Source organism: Alligator mississippiensis, chromosome 2, assembly GCF_030867095.1.
Source record: "Alligator mississippiensis isolate rAllMis1 chromosome 2, rAllMis1, whole genome shotgun sequence".
Lineage (NCBI taxonomy): Eukaryota > Metazoa > Chordata > Crocodylia > Alligatoridae > Alligator > Alligator mississippiensis.
In genome coordinates, this window is record NC_081825.1 from 160,108,996 (window position 1) to 160,134,165 (window position 25,170).

At 43.4% G+C, this 25,170-nt stretch overlaps 1 protein-coding gene across 2 annotated transcripts in view; it reads right to left on the minus strand.

The window, feature by feature from the left end:
• The window catches only part of STPG2 (sperm tail PG-rich repeat containing 2), a 623,148-nt gene that overhangs the window by 570,933 nt on the left and 27,045 nt on the right, over positions 1-25,170 (minus strand). For both annotated transcript variants that reach the window (XM_059722337.1, XM_059722336.1), the window contains exons 3-4: positions 23,184-23,339; positions 20,905-21,069 (exon numbers count right to left, since the gene is read on the minus strand). In XM_059722337.1, the coding sequence (XP_059578320.1) occupies positions 20,905-21,069; positions 23,184-23,339 (321 nt within the window). The remainder of the gene's footprint in view (positions 1-20,904; positions 21,070-23,183; positions 23,340-25,170) is intronic.

Below are 25,170 nucleotides of genomic sequence, written 5' to 3' on the forward strand. Positions count from 1 at the left end.
GAAACAGATATTTAATATACAGACTCCACTTCAGTTTTGCTTTTTATTATTTTATTTTTGTATCATTTTACATTGTTTTGCTTGTTGTACTTCAACTGTCTATCCCACAACCATCTCACTGGATGAAAAGGACACTATAAATATCAAACTTCTAAACATTACTTTTGATTAAGCATAGGGTAAGGTATGTTTGGCAGAACTCAGTTTTTGAAGGCAACAGTGGGGAGTATAGGTAAAGTTGCATATACCAAAAGACATTTTTGTAAATATACAGATGTCCTAAAACATCACTCTAAAATATTATTTTAAAAGGAGCTTTTTTTTAAATATGATATGAATATGACAGAACTGGAGCATTTTATGTGGAGCGTATAAACCTAATGATAAAAACACAGGCTGAGGCTTGTTATTGCCCACCTTCGACACTGTCTCTCACCCCATTCTCATTAAAAAACTTGGGGACTGTGGCGTCAACACCTACACAGTCAAATGGGTCACTAGTTGGCTGGAGAGTCGCACCGAGAGTGGCGGTGGATGGGTCTTATTTGACCTGGAGGGATGTGGGCAGTGGGGTTCTGCAGGCCTCGGTCCTTGGGCCTGCACTGTTCAACATCTTCATCGGCAACTTGAATGGGGGTGTAAAAAGCACCCTGTTCAAATTCGCAGACGACACTAAGATGTGGGGAGAAGTGGGCACACTAGAAGGGAGGAATAGGCTGCAATCAGACCTAGACAGGTTACAGGGGTGGGCGGATGAGAACAGGATGGGTTTCAATACTGACAAGTGCAAGGTATTGCACCTGAGGAGGAAGAACCAGCAGCATACCTATAGGCTGGGGAACTCCCTTCTCATCAGTGTGGAGGCAGAAAAGGATCTTGGAGTCATTATTGGTGCCAAAATGAACATGGGCCGACAGTGTGGGGACGCAGTCAGGAAGGCGAACCGTACCTTGTCATGCATCCACAAATGCATCTCAAGCAGGTCCAAGGAGGTGATCCTCCCCCCCTATGCAACACTGGCCAGGCTACAGTTGGAGTACTGTGTCCAGTTCTGGGTGCCGCACTTCAGGAGGGATGTGGACAACATGGAGAGGGTCCAGAGGAGGGCCACTCACATGATCAGGAGTCAGCAGGGCAGGCCCTACGAGGAGAGGTTAAGGGACCTGAACCTGTTCAGCCTCCACAAGAGAAGGCTGAGGGAGGATCTAGCAGCCATTTACAAACTAGTTAGGGGGGACCAGCAGGCATTGGGGGAATCCCTGTTCCTCCGAGCACTACCAGGAGTGACAAGAAATAATGGTCACAGGCTGGCAGAGGGTAGATTTAGGCTAGATATCAGGAGGAGCTACTTCACTGTCAAGGCGGCTAGGATCTGGAACCAACTTCCAAGAGAAGTGGTGCTGGCTCCTACCCTGGGGGTCTTTAAGAGGAGATTAGATGAACAGCTTGCTGGGGTCATTTGACCCCAGTACTCTTTCCTGCCATGGCAGGAGGTTGGACTTGATGATCTGCTCAGGTCCCTTCTGACCCTACCAACTATGAAACTATACCCTTATACAACGTTTTCAAAACTAAGGTATTAGTCATTCCCACAAAACCTGAAGTTAATCTGTTAAGTACATGTAGTTAGAAAGTTTACCCAGGTTTTCAAGATATCTGTAACTCGTAATACATGGTTTTTATTATACTGTATCTTGAAATACCTCTGTACAACTTTCCTGCCGTCCAACCTGTTCTTTAAACCATTCAAAAAAACTAAGACTTGCCCAAAAAAAACTCACCAAGCCCCAAAACTACCCACCAAGCATCTATCTAACCCACTATTTAAAACAACCAAGAATGGAGATTGCAGAGCATTTCTGGGTAGCATGTTCCAATGGTTAATCACCGTCAAAATGAGAAAATTCTTCCTAATAACCAACTTAATCTATCTGCTGCAATTTGAGACCACTGCTCCTAGTCCTGTCCCCTGCAGCCGCAGAGAATAGTCTGACTCCATCCTCTTTATAACCATGCTTCAGATATTTGAAGGCTATTATCAAATTCTCCTTAGCCTTCTCTTCCCCAGACAAAACAAGTCTAATTCTTTCAGTCTTTTCACATAAGTTATTGTGACAGGACTGTTAGCACTGGATTTATGACCCAGATACCTTGTTCCAGGTGGACCCAAACCCTCAGACCAACCATGACCTCTCCATTTGATAATAGGAAAATTTTATTGATACCGTGATAGCAGATAACAATAATGTAAACAATTCTATAGCTATCAGTGCTAGGGCCATCACAGAGTCAAGGTACATCTGGTCAGTACACAAAGTTCACTCTGAGGTTCTTTCTTGAATGTCAAATGTCAGCAGCCCAGAGGTCAGAGGCTCCCCCGTCCCCAGTGAGGAGGGCGAGACAGGCTGGTGGTATGCTCTCTGTCCATGGTGGCCTTGGGTTCCTACCTCAGAAAACCTTTGATGGTCTGAAATCCCTCCTTTTGTATCCCTTCTCCCCCTCTGATAACTCTTCATTCCCAGGTATCATTGATTGGTTTCCCTGTGGTCATCATACTGTCCACCTTCTTTCCTGCCATCATATTCCTTTGTTTCACAAATTCATCACATGCACACATCCTATTTTGGTTACTTCCAGTGTCCTCCTAATTTGGTCCATTTACCAAAAAGGAAATCCCAAAGGCTCTGCAGATGGGCCCTGTGGCTTAGCCAATGTTGCAGAGTCCCTTATCTCTGTTATGGAACAGTGAGGTACTTGTCTTCACTTTCCCAGCCTGTGTGTTTGCTTGCTGACTGCCTGTGTCAGACACAGTGAACTTTGAAGGAAACTTTGTCGCAAATAGGCTTTTAGAAATCAAGTAACCCTTGCCATTTCCCTGGACCATTGTTCTAATGCAATATCTATTTTACCTACAAGCCAATTCCCAAAAGCAAACCTGTAAATATAATTTTCTAGCTATCAAGGACTGCACCCCCAGGTGTGATTGTAACGCTCCTAGTGGCCAAAGTACGTGTCTCCCTCAGCTCTTCAAGGTAACTTCCTCACTGTCCTACCTGCTATGTCTTCATGAAAAGTGTATTTTACATTGGGAGTCCCCAAAATCCCTAAATGTGGGACCCCTGGATCCATACACAGCCTAGCTGATTGGGCCCTATTTGCCCTATGTTCTCAGGCACTAACTCGCCTTAGAAGCATTAATCATGGCCTCCATCCATGCCCATAGCCATGCCTATGCCTCAACACTGAGCATGCCCTTGGCACCCTACTGCATGGCCTCCAAACCTCTCCCATAGTCACATCCCAGTCCTCCGGTTAGAAACATAAACCAAGATACCAGCAAACTGCTCCAAACTAAAAATCTAACCCCACTCTGGGTCACTACACTGCAACTCTTCATATTCCCCCTCTCAGCTGCCTCCTTTCAGCCCCCTGGAGTACCTTAGGTGCCTGCAGATGCATCTCCTGAAGCCTCTCTCCCTATAAAGTGCAGGGCCAAACTGCCTGCCCCCACTCGGGCGCCGAGTTGGGCACAATACTGTCATTCACATGGCTCCTGCCTCATGCACAAGTGTTTCCCCTTAGCCCAAAACAGCCTTCTGCTCCTGCTGTCCTGCTGTTACCTGGCTCCTTAATCGAAAATAGATAGCTTTTAATTCAGCTGTTCTTTCCCTCTTAAAGTGACAGGGGCAAAAGCCCCTGTTGCAGTCATGTTTCCAATGCCTCTAATAATTTTCTTAGCTCTCTGCTGGACTCTTTTTATTTTGTCCATGTCTTTCTTGAAGTGAAGGACCCAAAGTATGATTTTAAAAATCTTCTGTGATAATACTTGGTGTGTATAAAGCAGCTTGTATTCTGCCCAGTATTCTCCTTCAAAAGTTCTGCTACCCTATTATATCCATAAATCTGAGAACTGATGAAAATACGACAAAATTATTCAAATTTACTAGTAACTCAGGTTGTTTCTTTCATCAATGCCATGTCAAGTTCTTCAGAAATCATTAGACTTCTATTTAAACATTTCTATTGAGAATGAAAAAGTATATCCAAATAAAAAGAGAGTTTTTGGATTAAAAAGAAACATTAATTGTGGAAGGGTGCACTGATAGAGATTTTTAGAGCCGATACTGATATCCAATATTTAAGGAGGCATATCGGCCAATACCGATCTGATTCTGCCTCCAGCTGGTAAGTCTGATGTGGTGAGGGGAGGGCCGGAGCCATGGCTCGGGGAGGGCAGCTCCCACCCCCAGAGGGCATGGTAGGGGGGCATGTTCCCCCTGGATCTGCACAGGGCAGGGCGGGACAGGCTGCAGCAGGGGCTGTGCAGGACTCTTCTCAATGGAGACTGGGCTCAGAGTGGGCACTGGCGGGACTGGAAGGATGCTGCACCCACCCCAAATTTTGCTGTCGCTTTGCTCCCAGCACCACCACCACCAGCTGCCTGGTGCAGCCCCAGCTCAACACCCCAGCTCCACCCGCACACCAGAAAGAGCTGGGGCTGCACCAGGCAGCTGGTGGCGACGGCGGTGGAAGTGGAGTGGCGGCAAAATTTGCAGTAGATGCAGCAACCTCCCAGTGCCGCCCGCACCCACTCTGAGCCCAGGCCCTGAAGAGAAGAGCCCCGCGCATGCCTTCCCCCACCCCATGCCCTCCTGAGGTGCAAGCAGCAATGGGAACTGCCTCCCCCCCCCAAAAGCCACAGCTCCATCCCCCTTCCCCACCTGGGCAGTGCCTGTCCCTACCCCTGCCCCCTCCCTTGCCACGGGGGGTGTTGAACTGCCCACCCCACACCCTTCCCCTCCCCTTCCACCACACCAGACTTACTAGCTGGAGGCAGTTCTCTACACTTCCTGCTGTGTTTCTCGCTGCCTGAGTGCTGTGCTGCGGCTGCATGCAGCCTGGGCATTTATGGGCCCCAGGGGGCCAATATCTGATACAGCCAGTTTTCTTTGTATCCATACCAATCTGATATCGGACCAATGTATTGATGCACCTCTATAATTTTGAATAAAATATTGTATACTAAGTATCTATTCCATGCCCCTTTAAAAATCCAACGTACAATAAGCTAAAATGAAATAGTTCAAGTCCAGAAGTGAAAACTTTCAAATTCTAATCCAAGCTAACTGATGCCATATATCTTTGTGCATCTCTATTGACCTCTCTGCCTCAGTTTTCCAATCTGTAAGTCTGGGATTAAACTCACTTTATTCACATGTGCAGTTGGAAGATTAGTGATAGATTTTTGAAGTGCTTTGACAATATAAAGTATTATATGAAAGCTACATAATAGCTACACCATACCCACTAGGAAAACATGATTCTTGGTTGAAATGCTAATAGTGTAACTACTGAAGTGTAAGCATATATACTTTCTTGGAAATCACTGCAAACCAGGTCAGTTTAGTGACTCTGCTGCCCCCTAATGCACTTACTGTAAAAATAATGACAGGGAATAAATAGTAAACTATAAAGAATTGCTGAATTATTCTCATATTCATTTTCACTAATTACAAACTTCAAATTACTGTGCATCATGAATATGGAAACAGCTACATATAAATTATTCAAAACCACAACATAATATGCAACAAAGAACCCTGAACACATGCTGTTCTGCTAAGATACAGACCTTTAAATTGCATCTTGTTGAGAAAGACTGTGACTGGAACACGAAACTGAAACTGACAGAAGTGTACATGCAAACAAATATAACAGAGAAAAGATTAAAAACTCCAAGACATTTCCTGCAATATAAATACAATTAACATCTCTATATGCATCTGGCAGAATAGATATATCAACATCTGATGACTCAATTTTACTCTTTCCCCCATGAAGGTTTTTTAATGTACTAATGTCTTTTCTTTGGTTTAATTTAATTCTATAAATTACCAAGGTACAATTGTTTAATAATGAGAGGAAGAATAATAGAACTCTGTGGGGAGCCAAATATTTGGTCAAACCCATTCCATCTTGCCACCCAAAACACCAAGTCATTCCATAAGAAATCCTACAGATGTCAACTATAACCTTAGAAAACTGGACAACTTAGAAAAATGGAAACCACTACATAAATATGACATGAAAGTCTCCTTGACTGACATACCAGCTTTGGAAAAGAGCACTACATTCCCCAAGTGCAGTAGCCCCTTCCCTTTTCTTAAAGGGCTACAAATGTTTTCCCTGCCCCCAGGGTGTGATTTAACAAAGACGACTTTTTTTTTTTTTTTTAAACCAGTACAACATTTCTATTCTGCTGTTGTAGTTTAAATAAAGGTAGCATTAAAAATAAATAAATAAAACAACTGGCTCAGTGCGTCTCAAAAATCTTTGCTTTTCTATATAAATAAAGTACTGGGGGGGGTTAAATGAATTGTAAAATCAAGTTTTGAAAAATATGATACACCGTGGGCACGTCTACATGTGCACCCTTAAGGTGAAGTAAGGCAATTTATGTCACATTAGTCACCATATTTAAGGCACGTTAAGGACAGGTCTACATGTGCCCATCCTTAATGCACCTTAAATATGGCAACTTAGGACAATCTGGCACTAAATTTGATGCCTGCATTGTGGCAGCGCACCTTTGGGTGCCTGCCACTTTAAGGGCAAAAGCAGGCAGCTACCAGGTGCCTGATGAGGGCAGCCATTTTGGAATATTAGGCAATAAAGGCCGCAGTTTGCTGCTGCCAGCCTGGGCAGAAACATTGCCTGGCCTAGCAGCATGAAACATCTAGAGGTCAGAGCAGGAGGCTTGAACCTGGGCATAACCTAAAACTGCCCCCTGCTAGGGAAGGCTAGCCTAGTGGGGCTTCTAGTGGAGTGGGAGCCCCCAGGAAATGCCAGGCCAGTTACCTACCTCCCCAGTAAAAGGCAGGTAGGGGAATCTTAACCCCAGCCCCCACTATCTGGCAGGTCATTCTGAGAGCTAGGGGAGTAGTGGGGGCCAGGTATGCCCACATGTAGGCACCTGAGCCCAACAGAGGTGCAGATCCCAGAGACCCCAGAGGGGGTAGTGTGTAGAGCACTGGGAAGCCCCACCCAGAGTAGGGCTGAAGTGGGAGTAGGCCTGAAGGACAGTCCCAGGGGCGCACTGAGTAGGGCCAAATGGGAGTAAGCCTGAAGGGCAATGCAAGGGCCAGCCCTGTGAGAAGTTGGTTGCAAGCATGAAACAGAGATGCCAGGATGGGATGTAGTGTAGAGTTGCCCAGTGAGGGGCTTAGAGCAGAATTCGCCCCGGGTTTGACACAAGGCCAGACTACATAGAGTAGGGGAACTTATGGAAACCAAAGGACTGAGTTGCAAGGCCAGTATGTGAGTAACAAAGCCTGGTGGCCAAAGAGGGGCTGCTCCAGAAGGAGTAAGGGCAGTGGAGTGTGGCCCAGTAATGGACGGTATGCCAGAGGCCCCGTTGAGAGAGAGGCAGAGTGGAAGAAGCCTCCCGTGAGAAGGGAGGGGGTGAGAGAGAGAGGAGAGACCCGATTTTGGATTAGGTTTATTCTGGTCCCAGACTGGGGAGTAATGCTAATCTGGATGCGATCTGGGAGTCACGGGCTGCGGTGTAGGGAAGGTTCGGAGCCGCAGATAGTGCCCCCCCCTGGTATCGGGGCTGGGAATGGGCAGCTTTCCACATTATACCACCAGTTTATGGGAACAACAAGGTTGTGTCAGGAGAAACTAGGCGACTGCCCCACTGATATAGGTGGGCAGGCTGGCATGAGTCCCAGCCCCAAGAGTTGCCATCTCTCACATGCATAAAGCAAGTATCAAATTTAGGCCCAATTACTGAAGAAGCCATAACCCACACGCAGATGCAGTACAGTACCTTAATGCTATGTTACCTGTGCCAGCCACAGCTGAGCCAGTGGGGCCACATCCTGCCACCCAGTGCTGCCAGGAAGTAAAAGTGGTGGGTGCTTTTACAGTCACTAGCATCCCTCCCACCCCGAGGCAGAGGCAGGGGGTTGTTGGCCAGGCAATGCAGCCCCTGCAGCGGCAGAACTCCTCACTGCCCACCAGGATTCAGGCACCCTTAAAAGCCAGCACTGGGGCTCCAGCCCGAGCCAGCAGAAAGGCTGGGACTGCATCCCACCCCAGCTGCCAGCACAGCCCACCTCTGTCCTGGGCAAGTGCCTGGCTTCTGCACTAGCAGAACATTCCTGGGGGCTCTGCTTGGCTCAGCCTGGGCACTGAGTCCCCACCTGTGGTGCGCCCAGCCTGTCGAGGCTGAGCCAAGCACAGATCAAGAGTGTCCTGCTGGCAGGAAAATCAGACACTTGCCCAGGACACAGGTGGCTGGAGCAGAGAAAGCTGTGGCAGGCACTGGGGTCAGACAATCCCAGCCTGCTTGCTGTCTCAGGCAGGAGCCCCAGCGCTGGCTTCTAAGGGCATATGAATTCCAGCCAGGCAGCGAGGCATGCCACCACTGCAGGAGCTGTACTGCCACCCAGCAACCCCATGCCTCTGCCTTGGGGTGGGACAGCCACTAGTGGCTGCAAAACCACCTGCCACTTTTAGTTCCTGGAAGCACCGCTCTCATCTGCTAGGAAGGGAGGAACAGGGGGAGGAGGTTAGAGCCAGGCCATGAGAGGAGCTGTCCAGGGTGCGAACCACTGTAGGTTGCAAAGCTGCATTAAGCGCCTTAAGGTGTCAACGTGCAGCTAAATTGCCTTAGGGCGCTTTACGGCAAGGTGCATTAAATTTAGGTGCATGTAAATTCATGTGTAGACATGCCCAATGACTTGTATTGCTTTATTAAGGGCCTGCCACATTGAGGGACCACAGGTCCATGCTAGAGATTTGGTACTGAAGACTGACAAAGTCAATGCAGGCATTGTGACCCAGCCTCTGACTCATTAAGACCCTGTTAAATAAGACTGTCTTGGTTAATGAAAATAGATTTTATATACTGTTTTGCATTCTTAATTAAATTACAATTGCCATCTAACGCTGCTGCTTAACACAAATCATGAGGATAAAGTTAATTACCTAGTAAACAGAAAATTTATCATTCACAATTTCTAAACACACTAAAAATATAAGAATATGAAAATATTAAGCTACATAATTGTTTAAACAACAAGTGTAGTTATAGAGCACATCTACAGGTGCAATTAATGCGCCAGAATGTTCTGTGCAGAAAATTCAGGTGCAGGCACACATCTGAACATGCACCTACCAGAAGCAAATCTGTTCCTAATGGAAGCACTTCAGTCCCAGGCTGCTCCTGCCCTCCTCTGCCCCCTTGTAGCAACCAAAGGGAGCTCCAGGTTCACCCGGGTGCCAGCCCCAGCTGGTGGGTGGCATGGAGGTCAGGCCTGGACTCCAGGAGTTGGGGGGGGTGGGGGTGGTGGTGGTATCTGTCCTGCCTCCATGGAGGGAGCTGCCCCAGGACAGCTCCCTCCATCAGCCTGCAGAGATCAGAGCCAGCCCCGATCTCTGCATGGTTGGGAGGCAGCTGCCCTGGAGCCAGAACAGCTCGCCCCACCCCACAAAGATCGGGGCTTAGTCAGGCAGCACTTGTGGCCCCCTGCTGCCTGGGCTGACCAGAAGCAAATTGCTCCCAGACCAGGTCTACATATGTGCTTCAGTGCATTAAGTAATCCACCAGTTTTCTAATACCCATATTTATTGGTACTAGTAGACAATATATTAGACTAATTTAATAAGCAGTAATTGATGTGCACATGTAGACGGTGACACTTTACAGTGCATTAGGTTAGTCCAATGTGGAGTAAACTCTCTCATGTAGACATACCCATAGTGTACCTTTCAGGGAGCAAAAAATATGTGCTAAGTCCTAGCTTAAAGGATCTGTTTAGTTGCATGTCTCCATGTTTTAATGTTTATACCAAACAATGAGAATGCATTTTTATTAAGAAAATAACTGAAATGTAAATGGAAAAGTTGATTTTGATTGATTATTCAAATCAAGACTTTCCACTTGGTGAATTAAATCAATTCATCCTGGCTGACCTCACCTATCACTTTGTAGTAAGACCTAGAGTGTCTCATCTTAACTAGGATTCCAAAACAGGATAGACAGTGTAGGCTGTACATAGGCCTGTGTGACATGAGCCCTGGGTATGTTGCTGCAAGACTTGGCCATTTTCAAAGGGCCTATGGTTAAGTGGCAGTAGCAGGCCTGAAGTCTGTCCTTGAGTGTGAGAGCCCTCACCGAGGGCGTATCCCTGGCCAGGGACATGGACCACCCCACGCTGCGATGTCCATGCTACAGCAAAAACTCCCAATATGCACCAGCCCAGCTTTACCTCGGTGCCAGGTGAAGCAAATCAGGGCCAATCCACAGCATGGGCTATATCTGGAGGCTGCAGGTGAACCCAAGGAGGACGGCATGCCGAAGGAGCAGAGACGAGGAACTGAGGAGGCCAGAAGCATAGGTAAGCCCCTGGGCCAATTCAGAAGAGGCAGTGGCACCCTCACCACAAGAATGAAGAGGAGGGTGGAAAAGGCCAGGCAACGGAGGGGGATCTGGGAGAGACCCTGGAAGCAATGGAGGCAAGGGATCTGCCCAAACCGCTTGCCACAGTTTTTCTTCTCTCTGCACTGTTTTTTCCTCTCTCTCGCTCGTAGATGTCTCTCATCTGGTTGGAGACCTCAGCCCAAGGCCAGACATCCACCCAGGAAGGGAAGGGAAGCAGGTCCCCAAAGAGGCTCCACGGCTGAGACAGGGGCGGGCAGAAACCCCGAACAGCGAGAACCGCGCCCCATCCCCAGCTGAGCACTCTGGAGGCAATCCCCAGCCACTTAAGCAGTACTTGCTGGCAATTAAGCCCTCGGCAGTTCAGCTCTAAAGTCCCGGGGAAGAGACCAGGGCAAGAAGGTGGACCGCTGAAGATCCTGAAATAACAGCCCCAGGCACAGAGCACCAAACCTTGAAGATGCCCAGGAGAGGAAAAAGGGCAAAGGATCTCTAATTAATGACAGACAGACAGACAGACAGACAGAATTGGAAAGTTGGCTCCAAGCTGGTCTTTCCTTCAATTCCGGGTTCGGATTTCGGGCACTGGGCGGCCCTGGCGACTGATCTGGGTAAGAGATGGGCAGTCACCACCTCCCTTTTATGAAACTCCTATATCAAAGTAATGGCAGGTGGGGAAAGAAAGGGCACCAGATCTCACGCAGCTTGATCGTAGGGGCACAGCCATCCCAAGGGGTCAGTGAATGTCAGCAGGACGTTGGGACATGCGTCCTTACACGGTGACTGCCCAGAGTGATGTATCATAACATGGGAATTTGCAGATGCTGTGGCTGACTTGGTCATCAGAACAAAGAAAACTATCCATCTAACTAGACACAACCAGTAAGAACAAGGGAGCCTTCTTAGCCAGGGCTAGAACAGCATTTTACCATGGGAAGAAAAGAGATAAGAAGCAGTCCCTATTGCCCTGTTACTTTCTCAAAAATATAAGTTTTAAGTAATTGGCACTTTCTTGGCCCATAAGAAGTCTAGTTCAATCTGGTTCTGGAAGTTTCAGTGAAACAAAGAAATTTAATTAAAACCAATCAGGGATCATTTATTAAAATATTAAGATAATGTTTAACAGTAGTGTATAAATAATGGGTATAGCCTAAGAGAGCTCCTCCTCTGAAAAGTTCATGAACCTGTGGAAGACAGCAACGTTTCTGGCCAAACACATCAATTCTGCAAGACCCCTAAAGCCAGTAAATGGCGAGATTTATTTAATTGCTTGCTCACTTCACTTATTTACTGTCATTGTGTATCAATAAAAGCCTTCTGCTATCAAATGTGCGTGCCGTTGGTGGTCATTAGGTAGTTGCACCTACCCACATGAAATTCAGGCCAATAGACTTCAATGCCCAACGTGGGGTGTTGGTCTAGTTTGTACCATCAATCAGAGGAATGACTGATACACACTAAGTCTCGACTTACAGTCACAACCTGATCCGAGAAGCCGGCAGAGACTCCAGCTGGGTTCCACCAGAGACTTTTTTCTGATTAGGGGATATAGTTGTAGTCATGTCTAAATTGGAGGACTTGCTGAATGAGTAGGGAAAGGGTCCTTGAGACCTCAAGGCATTTGTTGGATGTATATGAAAAGTTAAAACAGCAGTGGACTGTGCTGGTAACAACAGTAAAGGCTAAGCAGATAAAAAGGCTCAGAAATAAGCTGCCTTGCAAGAGCTGCTTATGATGGTGAAAGGGTTAACAAAAGGATTAGCTAGAACACAGGAGGAAAAAGAGAAACAATCAGGAAAAGATCCAACAAGAAAAAGAAACTGAACTTTTAAAAGCTCAATTGACAGTGTTCCAAGATGCATCCCTCAAGGACACATACTGAATGGCCGAAACAGAGTAACGGTTGCAGAAAACCTCCTATCTCCTTAAAAAGCAAGAAGGCATCAGAGGTCTGGAAGCAAAAAATGCAAGAAACACAGGCAGTCATTCAGGAATCAAAAGCTGGCAGATCATTCGGCATGCAAAAAACAGACACAAGTTGAAGTTAACAGCCTCAAAAGGGAATTGGCAGCAATTCAAGGTGGCCCCAGAAACAGTAACAGTAGTGACTGTGGTAAGTGGGATTGGACATAGATGAGGAGGAACCCCTGGACCCATACCCTTTGTATTATGATCATGAGGAGGGAGAGTAATGAGAAGCCACCCCTCACCCTGTGCCCCCCTAAGGCAGGAGCTGCAGTCCTTGCAGTGTCAGGTGCCTGTGGCTCCTATTACAACCCAGGAAACAGTTGAAAAAAAGCATAGGGAAAGAAAAACCAGTTACAGAAGTGTCAGCTCCATTCATCCCAGAGCATCTTACAGCCAAAGGGAAAGTACTGGGACCCTGAAACATGACACTGCAATTGCATGTTTGGCAATCACAGACCTTGATAGGAAAGGAAGCAGGTTTTCAGTAGGTGATTTAGTGGATTTGTTTCAGGAGTATATAGACCCAAAGGATTTTGTAGCCTTTCCCCCAAAACTTAAGGGATGGCTTGCGAATAGTTGTACAGTGCAATGAGCAGTGTTAGATTTATTTTTCCTGGGGAAGCCTCCAATTGTGTTGTATCATCAAGAAAGGAAACAGCCAGCAGCAAGACCAGAGGTATATGTAAAGAGGAAAAGTTGTTGTACTTGGTGGAAGAGCTGGATGGAAGTCCAGGTAAAGAATGGAAATGAAAAGGAAGCATGAGACAAAACACAGTTTTTAAGTTTGTTGTGTCAAAGTTTTACAGCCAGGGTGCGGCTGGCCTCAGGACCAAATGCCAGGACATGGGGGTATGGTGATGTAATAGTGGGAGCAAGAGATGGCTTTGAAATTGAGTGTTGAAAGAGGCAATTAAAGGAAAGGTGGCCACAGTTAATTTTGTGAATAAGATGACCCCACAAAGCAGACAGGAAAGGGCAAGGAAAAGGAAAAAGGGGTCCACCTAATCTGTTCAGGGTAAAAGTATGGAAACAGCTAATTAAGCAGTATATAAAGCAAAAAAACATAAATAGTTTGTCCACTGCAGAATTGCTGACGAGGCTGGCACACCTTGAAACAAATCAAAACAGAGGGAACCAGGGCAAATCCTTGACTCCCATGTGGAAAGAGTTAAATCACCCAGCAGCCCCTCCATTGTTGTGGTTGGCACTCATCATAACAGCTAAAACTGTCTATATGCTGTTCAAAAATTTGATATAAGGAGGGGTGACTCATTTTTATTGTAAATAGTAGATAAAATCCCTTTTGCAATTTAAAAGTGAAAGGAAAAAAAAAGGCTTGAAGGGTTTAATGAAAAAAAAACAAAAGAAAACAAAACAAAACAAAAACAAACTCATCAGTACCCTTCTCACAAATGAAGCAATTTAAAAGAAAAAAAAAAATCTAAATTCATCAGGACAGGGGAAAAAAAAAAATAGCTGGTGTAGCCTTTAATAATAAAAGGGGAAACTCACTCACAAAGGCAGAAACAAGACGTGAAGTAACAAACCAGGTGATTAAGTAGGCCCCTTCTATAAGAAATTAATCCAAAGAGTCAGTGGGTGCATCTACACAAGACGCTTAACTCACATTAGACTGACTGCGCGTTACAATGTCAGTTACAGCGTGTTACAGTGTCATGGCAAAAACTAATGCACAGTAGTATTAGTTTACTGTGATTAACCATCATGCAAAAACCATGTGATCACGCTAATGCACAGTAGCAAAGCCTACCATTTATTTAGTACTTCCTTTTGCACATACTAAATTTAATATGCATTAGACATGCCCAGCAAATATAAAAAGGTACTAAAAAGGGCTATGATACTGGCAATCAGGTGTATGGCTATACAGCAGCTGCAGCTCCTTCTGCCACTTCTTTCCCCCATCTCCTAAAGGAAAAAGAAATGCAGCATCGCTGCCTAAAGAATCCTAAACCCTGGAATCAAGAATCCCTGTCAAATTCACCCTGGATACTTGTGGACGCCCCCAGACATCTCTCACCATTACAGGATGGTGGTACAAAATGCTAATTGATACAGAGGCATTTAATTCCATAATACATACAAAACCAAGGAAAAATAAAAATGGAAAAAAATCACAAGCTTTTTTACTTTAAAAGGGGTTAATGATAAACTAACCTAAGTTCCCATTACCTAGAAATTAAACTTTTTACTAGATACCATTCATTGTTCAGATTAGTTTTTAAAAATGTTGTTAGTTGACCATTGTGGCAGTTTGAGGTCACACACTTGAAAAAAGTTGGAAGTTTGGGTTCATTTTACTAACAGGCATTTGTGAATTAATGTGTTAACATGGCAGAGGCTGCTGTAACTGGAGCCACTCACAGTTTTCTTTGTAAACACTTGCCAAAAGAAAATTCAGTTGTTGCATTGGTAATAAAGGTGAGGGATGTCTTTCCTAAAAATAAACAAGATTGTGGTTGGATTAATGCTTGTATTAATATTACGGAATCTGATCCTACCCCTTGCCCTCCCCCAAAAAGTATGAATATCCAGGAAAAACAGAGGAAAGGTTAGCAATAACAATTCACAGTTTGTTAAATCAAAAAGTACTTATATAAACTCAAAATGCAATGTAAACAGAAAGAGCTCTTTCTTAAAAGCTTTCTTAAACAAAAGGAAAAAAAAAAGTCCCAACCAGTAAAGAATAAATCTTATCCATAAGGATTATGAAGAAAAGGATGCCCCATTGTATAGGTTGTTAAAATAAAAAATTGTTTGAAAGAAGGGAGCCATTTGAAAAAGTAAAAGAATAATGTGGGTGAATACGGTTTGTTAATAAATCAAGTTGTTATAAAAAGGGAAAGCCCTTTACAGGTTATGCAGCAATCACTTTAAAAAAAAAAAAAAAAATGAGAAAATTTGAAGTGATAAATGTGTTCTACATTCAGCACAGGCAGCAGTTGTATCATTGCAAAAAACTGTAAAAGACAATGTGACCATTTTCCCAGATTCAGACTGGGCTATCAGAGTCCTTATAGACTGTCTGCCTGTCTGAAAAACATGAAGTAAAAATACCAGTGGTAAAAAACAGTCATACATACTAGCAAATTAATGCAAGTTTGGCAGTTAGCCCAAGAAAAACAAGAACATGTAAAGTTAGTAAAAATTAATGCTCATTAAAAGAAAAGAGCTGAAGAGGAAGAAATGTGGCAAAACCAACCTATATTTACATGGTTTAAATCTTTGCAATTAAAAGACATTAAAAGCTCAATTACTGGGGCAATGAGCTCTTCTCTCTCTTTGTCTTACAGAAATAACTGTCAGGACAAGATGCAAATTCTCCTGATGAGGGTAGGAGCAGTAAAACTGTTTGGCACAATCCAAACACAAGTGGTAGCGGAAATCACCGCTTCAAGGCCAAGGCTGGCATCAACAGGCATATGATGTAAAAAGAAAGTACCAACACAGGCAACGTGCGTCTCTGTATAATGTAATGCTGACTTACAAGTACACTGTGAAGATGAAGTCTGCAGCTGTTGGCCCCCGTTTACACAGGCCAAGGATGTGTTTCTATACATATAGTATGTAGTTTTGTAGTCATTAATGAAAAATGTATTTACTCTGTATCTCTTACTAATAGCAGCTTTTGTGCATGCACTGTAATGTGAATGTATGTCTGTGATTTTAACTTTCCTACTCCAGCACCTACTGTCCATTTGTTGTTGTATAATATTACCTTACATGCTAATATTGCCCCTAACCCTATAGGAATGGATCTGCATTTGCTACAGCAGCTGCTAAAACATTAGATTTGCAGAAATTGTTAACCAAGAATGCTGAACATGCCTGCAAGATAATACTTTTCGCACAGCACAACAGCAAAAACATTGTTTCTATACTTAAGAAAGTCAAGGTAGTAGGGGAGCATCACTGGTGGGAGGTATTGCTTGGATAGTCTCCATCTACAATGGATCCGCTAAATCTGATGACACATCCCATTGGGGTTATTTTAGTATTCTAATGGTGGCCGTAATTTGGATAATACTTATGTGCTCCATCTGGAGATGGAGAAATCAAATCGGGGTTATAGAATGAGTCTCTCTCAGACTGGCAGCTCAACCTCTCTTTTGACACGGGTCACATAACAGCAGTGCATGGTACCATTATGTAATAAGGTAAAGTCATACCTATTATAGTTTAAGGTTAGTAGTTTTTAATTTACTGTTATTAGTTGGAGTTATGCTCACAATGCTATGTCATGTGTGTCACTCATATAGTCACCTGTAAGGCTCTAATGACCAGGCAAGCCATAATGAAAGCTGAAAGCCCTCCTGTGTGGAAAATGTTAACTGAGACAAGCCTGGGTTGAAGTGACAAAAAGACAGCCACTGAAGAGATCAGTCTCTGCTAATGGTTGCAACCCATTGGGCATAGAGAAGTGGAGCCTGCAGCACTCAGTGCCAGACCTGTGCCATAAGATAGAAACGGTCTGATTTTTTAAAAGTCAACTGTTAAAGAAGGGATTGTAGGCTGTACGTAGGCCTGTGTGACATGAGCCCTGGGTATGATGCTGCAAGACTTGGACATTTTCAAAGGGCCTATGGACTAAGTGGCAGAGTAGCAGGCCTGAAGTCTGTCCTTTACTGATGTACCATAACATGGGCACTTGCAGATGCTGTGGCTGACTTGGTCAGTAGAACAAAGAAAAAAAAAACTGCCCATCTGTCTAATTGGACACAACCAGTAAGAAAAAAGCAGTCTTGTTATCCAGGGCTAGAACAGCATATTACCATGGGAAGAAAAGAGATAAGAAGCAGTCCCTATTGTCCTGTTACTTTCTCAAAAACTATAAGCTTTTGTGCGGGCCAGGGGCAAGCCGGGCCCGTCTTTGCGCATGCGGGCTGTGGCCAGCAGCCAGGGCACGCGGGGTCGGAGAAGACTGGGGGCGAGCTAGAATTAGTCACGGAGGCGTAATGGTTGATTTAAAGATTATTTACTTACACCCAAGATGGTCGCGGTGTAGGCTGGACAGTTTCCAGGTGCAGCTCCGCTTAAATCCTCGTTGGAGGACTACGACAAATTCGGTTCTTTGGCCCCGGAGTTGTTAAGGCTCCGCGGGTTCGGTAATTTCTTTCCCACGGAGTTGTCGAAGCTCCGTGGGTTCGGTTCGGCTCTCTGGCCCCGGAGTTGTTAAAGCTCCGTGGGTTCGAATCTTTAATATGCAGGAAAGGGATACGTCTAGGATTGCGCTCGGCGACGGGGAGAGGCCAGAGGCTGTTTAGACCTCTGTTGCCTTCTTAAGAAATGCGCTGGGTCCGTAAGGATCCGCAGCGCTTAGAGATCTTCACACAGCGCGAAGTCTCCTCCTCCTGGTGAGTTCTCTAATTTCTCCTGATGTTCGTGGAGTCCTCCAACTTGGGCGGAAACCACCCAAGCTCTTTATACGGCTAGCAAGCCAATTGCTAGCTGCCACGTGTGCAAGTATTAGAATCGGCCAATAACGTGGCACGAATCTTCATACAAATGGCGGGAACTCTTTTGCACCGTGCATTTCTGAGATGCAAAAGAAATGCACCATGCAAAGAAAGCTACAAATTGGCGGGACATTCTCTGTTGCACTGGGGTTCTCTTCTGCAGCAGAGAACTCCACCGTGCAAGGAAGCTGCAATTTAGCGAGAACATAATTTAGCAGTGCCGAAGCACACACAAACAAAAAAAAAAAAAAATCACAACTTTGGGTTGTGACAGCTTTAACTAATTGGCACTATCTTGGCCCATAAAAAGTCTAGTTTAATCTCATTCTGGAAGTTTCAGTGGTTTTAAATGTCTTTGTTTCAATCTGGGATCATTTGTTAGAATATTAAGTTTAGCAGGTGTTTATAACAGTGGGTATAGGTTGGGAGGGCTGATCCTCTGAAAACTTCCTGAACCTACAAAAGACAGCAACATTCCTGGTCAAATGCCCATTAATCCTGCTACAGCCCTAAAGCTGGTGGATGACGAGATTTGCTTAACTGCTTGCTGGCTTCACTTACCATTTACTATTATTGTGTATCAATAAAAGGCTCCTGCTATCAAACAGACGTGCCATGGTTGGTCATTAGGTAGCTGCATTTGCCCAAGTTAAATTCATGCCAACAGCTAGCACTTGTTAATTATGCCATAGCAAAAAGGCCTATTTTTTCTTCCAGTGAGCACACAGGTGACAAAAATTAAGGTTACAAGGAAGAAGTGTCTTAAACTGGTATTCAGACTTTATAGAGAACTTTTTGTTTTTAGAGATACTTCAGATAGAAAATAGTTTTGGGGGCAGAGGTGACATGCAGGGGCTGCACATGTACCCCCTGAAAGGACTGGTGCACCCCCGACAGACCACGCTCCCCATTTAGGCAACAGGCAGGGGGGGCAGGCAGGAGTGCCCCCTCCCATTGCACTCCATGTCCCCCACTGCTGTATCCGTGACCTTCCCACATTGCACCCAAGTGCCCCTGCTGCTGCACCATATGTCCCCCACTGCATCACATGCAGAACACCTCCCTACTGCACCAGGTGCCAAGGTGCCCCCCAAATATACCAGGCATCCGAGTGCCCAGCCCCACTGCATCTTTTGCCCAGGCACACCACCACTGGACTCTGCACTGCCCCACTGCACTATGAGTCACCCCACTGTTACTCCCTATACCCACTCCCAACCCCCACTGCACCATGCACCTTGGCTCACCCTAACTCCCCAGCAGTGAATTCCACTGCACTGTGCCATTCAGAAACCCCCTGGGGCTTCAGGCTCCCCCACCATAAAAGCTACGCCATGTTGCTCCATCCTACCCCCAGGACAAGAGAGTAGGTAGAGAAAGGGAAGCTGGAGGGAGGGGGAGCCTAGAGCCTTTAGCTGCTGCTGCAGCCAGAGCAGAGCAATGGGTGGAACGGCAGCAAGGTGGGAACCTAGGAGCCGCAATTTTACCCTTGACAAGCCACAAGCAGCCCAAAGACTACCAGTTGGCCAGCCCCAATTTAAAGTTTCCAAAGTTTATCAAAAGAACTTAATGTTTTATTTTTATAGTGATGTTTTATTCTTTTTACAAAGCATGACACAATGTAGTTAAACCCTGAAAATACAAGACCTCTATCAAAGCTCCTATGGTTCAGGAAGTACAACACCAAGGGTGTTCCTCTATTTCTATCTCCAGATCCCTAGGACATAAGGAATTTAAAAATCAGGCAGGACTGGATTACAGATAAGACTTTCCTTATATGTCTCTCCATAAAATGTTACACATTATTAAATCACTTGAGAAAAGGCAGCCTCAAATGACAAGTGCATGCACTGCTGTCTCTAAATTTAGGAGGTAATCCTGAAAGCGGCTGAGCACTTCGACCCCTGGCCAAGTAACACAGTTAAGTGCATACAAAACTTTAAGTACTGTAAGTCAACAGTATTATTCAGATACGTAAAATTTCACATGCACTTAAGTGCTTTGCTGGATTAGGGCCAAAGTTCTTAACACATTGCAAAAATCAACCCCTTGCAGAGAAACTGCAAAAAAAATGGGGAGTGAAAAATCATATTGCTTTAAATGAAGACAAAAATGTCAAAACAAGTATCCTCTGCTATAGGGATTCTAGCTAAAATGACAAGAAAGATGAGAAAAATTAAGAGAAAAAAATCTGAGGCTATTAAACTGGATCACCTTTGAAATTTTAGAAAAATCTAACAAAACCTATATCACTAAACCTGAATTTCAATTCTCTTCTGAAGGTCAGGGGAATGTGACTATTATGCTCCAAAACAAAATGACAAACAAGAAAAGGATAGGCAAATATACCTCTGAAATTTTATAAAAAGTAAAGAAAATCAGATAACGCAATCAACTGACAAAAATTCATTACTTGAAATAGAAATATTTCTAATTGGTGCTATCACCTACTATCCCCAGCACTAAAATAGTCACAACTTGATGTCTTAGGCTTCTGAGTAAACAACCCATTTGGAAGAATGAGACAATTCACATCCCTTAGACCTGTTCCTTCAACCCACCTGCAGACTCATATTGCTTTGTTTAGTACTCAGAGAGTTATAACGGCCACCAAAAGAGCAAGAAACTGAATTTATTTTAAATGAAAAAATATATTATACAGAAACTTGTGTGGCTACCAGAGGAGGGCTCATCCAGCTTACAAACTTATTCCTACTTAAGTAAGCTTCTATACTCTGCTTGTATAACACAATGGCATCCAAAGTAGTTCCATTTCTGACTGCGTAGAAAAAGGCAGCAAGTTACCTTTTACACCTATACTGCTTCCCACTCTTTGAGCTAATTTACTGACTTCAGTGCAACTGTACAAATGACACATGAATTTTTGCTTCTGTATCCACACAGAAGAGTATTAGTGTTATTCAATATTTCTCAAGGAGTAAGTGTTAAAGAAGAATGCTTAATTACTCTGTAAACCTATGTTCGGACATATAAAGTTGTTTTAAAATTACTTACAAATACTGGGTGATAATAAGCTGGGCCCAGTGTTAAGTCTCTTTCAGGTGGGTATTGTTTTATAAGAGTGCCATCCTCTGTTTCCTCATACCCAAAGGCTTGACCTGGAGAAGGAATAGAAGGACTATCCAATTTTCGGTAGATTTTTATACTGCCTGCAGTTCTCTATAAAAACAAAGAACAGGACTTAAATAGAAGCTGAGCATACCAAAAATAAAAGATATATTCCGACACTTTAATAAAAAGGTTATCTTGATTGTTTTTTCACTTTTGTCACGAGGTACACATTTGTAACCAAGCTCAGAATATTGAGGAACCATTAAATAATCCCATGTGGATCATAATCTTATAAATGGCAAATGCACAGAAGCATAACAGTACAATACTTCACACTTACACAAATTGGCAGACTATTTATAAACCAAGATTCATTTCTCTGTGCAAAACTGAAGTAAAAAAAGCAATTAAATAAGTTGGGCCTCTTAGCATTATTTAATATTAGCTGCCCTTTCCTATTGACCAATGTATTACTATTTCCTTGATCTTTCTCTTAGTACTAATGAATTTACAGAATATTTTCTTGTTACCCTTTATATTCCTTGCTACTTTCTTTCGTTTTATGCCTTGGCCTTTCTGATTTTGTCCCCTCAATCCTTAGTAGTTTGACCTAAATTTCCTTTTTTTTTTTTACAATTCCATCTTTACTCTCCAGTTATGATTCAGCCACATTTGTTTCTGTTTACAGTTCCTATCTTTAGTTCATTTTGGAAAGCTAGGCAAAGAATGAAGTCTCTATACAAAACGTATTTTTAAACATCACACTTTTAACAAGTAGTCACAGATATGGTAGATAATATATAATTAGACTTTTCAATTTTTGTTTCTTTTCTTCCAAGATCAAAATTATTATTCCTTCCATTAGGTAAGTGTCAATACACACAGAGCAGGGACTCCTCTTACAAACTGGGAAACAAACCATAAACAAATTGCCACAATTACACAGCAGTGGCGGAGTTATGAGGTATGAAGAGGCATTCATTTCTAGTAGTGGAAATTTCTGAGAAATATCCACCACTAGAAATCTTTCCAGGAAAGTAAGCAGTACAAGCATTCAGCCTGCAGGTACCCCCTCTCACCTGGTCAGACCGGGATGATCCCAGCTGGGAGGAAGCAAGCGGGGCCAGTGGCTATTCCACTCCTTCCATTCCCAGAAGGGAGCGGAGCAGAGTGAAAAGTCTCCCCAGTCTGGGAAATGTGTCTTTCCCTGCCACTCCAATCTCCTTCCATGCACTGAACTAAAAGAGGAGGGAAGTGGGGCAGTGCTTCCCACTTGTATCCCAGTCTCAGTATTAAAAATGGGCTGCCAGGCAAGCAAGTTGCAAGATGCAAGGGGATACTGAAGGGCTGGAAACCTTACAACCCCTGTGCCTGGCCTCCTCTCTGGCTTTGCCCTACAGTTCCACAGGGGCTACAAAGCAAGGCACATTTAAATGCCATCCTGGGAGAGCTCTTGGGTTTCCTGTGACCCAACACATTACAGGCAAATGTCCTCTCAATCTTCCTCAGACTGGAGTTCCCGTCAGGGAAGGGCACAATTCCAAATAGTTGCTGTAACAATTCCTCTGATCACAAAGGAGTCAAGCAGAAGCATACAAGCATTCATTCTTGAAACAAAACAAAAAAAAAAAAACAACAAAAACAACCACCTCTATTTTAAGGGAGATCTTCTGAGTGTCAACCTAGAAGATCTTCCTCCTAGAAGAGGCATGTTTTCTCTAGATTCTAGAAGAAACTAAATGAACACTTATACAGTCCTACCTTCTACCAGAAGAGTGGCGATTCTCATGGTAGAAACAATGCCTGCATGTAGCCATGAATAGACTCTGAATCTCAGTGACATGTTTTAACCATTAGCCATCACACCTACAAGCACAAAATTGTTTTTCCATCTATTATATTTCCAATTTATTTAAAATATCAGTGCATAAAGTGTATTTTATAATAAAAGTATCTTATTTGAAATAAGATACAGTAGTTGTTTTTTCTTTTGCTTCATTTTTATATTTTTTCCCCACAGTCGTTCACCTTCCCATCACCAGGTTTATGATGACTACGAGCACAAATGTAGTTGTACAACTGTATGTTTTTTCTGCACATGAATCTCAGGCTAACTAAAACTATCTTTTGAAAACTTCTGTAATCTGCTTATTAGTGAACAATGAAAAAGTTTAAGAAAAGGCATTATTTATTATTATGCAATCCTTTTACTATTAGTGTACCAGTTGGCCCCGTTCTTTAAGTTCTTTTTCCTTGTTGCTTATTGCAAAATCCATAGAAGGAGCTTGGTTATAGCTTCCAGGTCCTGGAGTGTCTGTGATGATCTCCTTGAAACGTTTTTCTTTGTTTTGTGGACTCTTGCCACCCTTGATAGCATTCTAAAAAGAAATGAAGACAAAGAAAAATAAGCTATAAAAAATAAATTGATACCAAGTTATTAAACCTTAAGAATAAAAGTCTGCAATGATTTAAATTAATACATGTAGATACAATTAATTTTTCTGTGTATTCTTTTACTGGACATAAAACACAAAATGCACTAATTTAAATACATGAGATAAACAGTCTTTTCTTAATGGAATTTTGTTTATTTTTGTAGCCATACACTTCAGTGAATTACAAAATGTATACCTATGCTTCTTAATGCAATAAAATATTAGAACTTCACTTTTTCCTTCTTTTTCTGTAAAGGAAAAGCCCTATCATTATTTATTGTATGGTAATAGAACCCCAGGAATGAATCAACTATAAGCAAGAGAGCAGTGTCTCATATAATTAATCCAACATTTAAACAAGATATTTAATGTAAAATATATTTCTTCCTAAAAATCTATCAATGTAGGACAGAATGAAGCTTGACTAGCAATAGGAATAGGAAAGGAAACTACCTATTCAGTACTACCCAGAACACTTTGCAAAAAAAAAAAATTACCCCTACTAAAGCAAGAGTATCCATAAAACAACATCTAGTACACATATAAACTTGTCTTCTCTGAAGAGGTCCTACTTTTGATCAAAATCATTCCAAGTCTCAGGCCCTCATGCTTTTGACATGGAAGGTGTCAAGTTGAAGCTAGTCTGGCAGAGAGGACAACTATAGTCAATAATCACAGGCTACTGACTTACATAAGAAGTAAATTATTTTGGATGGCTTGATAGTTTCAGAGAATACCAGGTCTCAGAGAAAGACTTCCTCTGAAAACTAAAGGTATTTTGTAGCTTAAGAAATGTCTTCTATATTTCTACTGCATTCCTTCTTCAGAAGCAAGAGACCTGAAAACACTTTTTTCTTCTAAGGATGATTACTTATGGATGAGAATGCATAAACAACAGCTATATCACCAGAATCATGCGACTTCTGGCAACACCCTTTATGCTTTATAATTAGTTTCATGGGGCAAAGAGCTGAGACAGCTATAACTGTAGTAAAGATGTTTTCTGCAGAGCAATAAATGATGGCTTCATCTCACTATTTACACTGCTCAAGTTCTCTACAGCTCCCCACGTTGTCAGGTGGAAGAGGCTGCTTACTAATCTGTGACATAGGTGGAATAGCCAGTAAAGCACTGCAATAGCACCAGTCATTTCTCTCCAACAAAAAATAGAGGATGGAGATAACTTCTTCCTCCTCAGTTGCGAAGTCCCATATGGTATCTAACATGAAAGCATTAAAGTGTTAGAGAGGTGACACCAGCCCTACCACCAACAATTTACCAATGATCCATAGATACGTGTTTGCCAAATACCCAACAAAGTATCAAAAGTAATTCACAGTGGGTGCATCTACACATCCACTTGACTGTGCAGTAGACTAATTTGCTGTGCTGTAAAGCAACACAGTCTACATGTGCAACACCGTTAGATTGCAGCAAACTAATTTTCACTGGTGTAAGATAGTATTCAGGGACCACAGATTCAGGCACAATGGGATAGGGCTAAGCAGTGGGATAACCTAGACTGGAACCAGGGGACATTTGAGATGCCAGGGCAATGCATATGCATCTCTTCCCAGCGTGCTAGGCCAGGCAATATGCCAGATTCTGGATCCTCAGGGTGCCAGTAGCCCTGGGAACTCACTCAAGCAGGCCTGCTGACTGAGGTGTCCCTTGGAGAGGTGTGTCCCTCAACCTCACTGCCCAAGAATTTACTTTAAGTCCAATAAGCAAATGGCTTTATTATACACAACTATATACAAAAAAGAAAGGATTA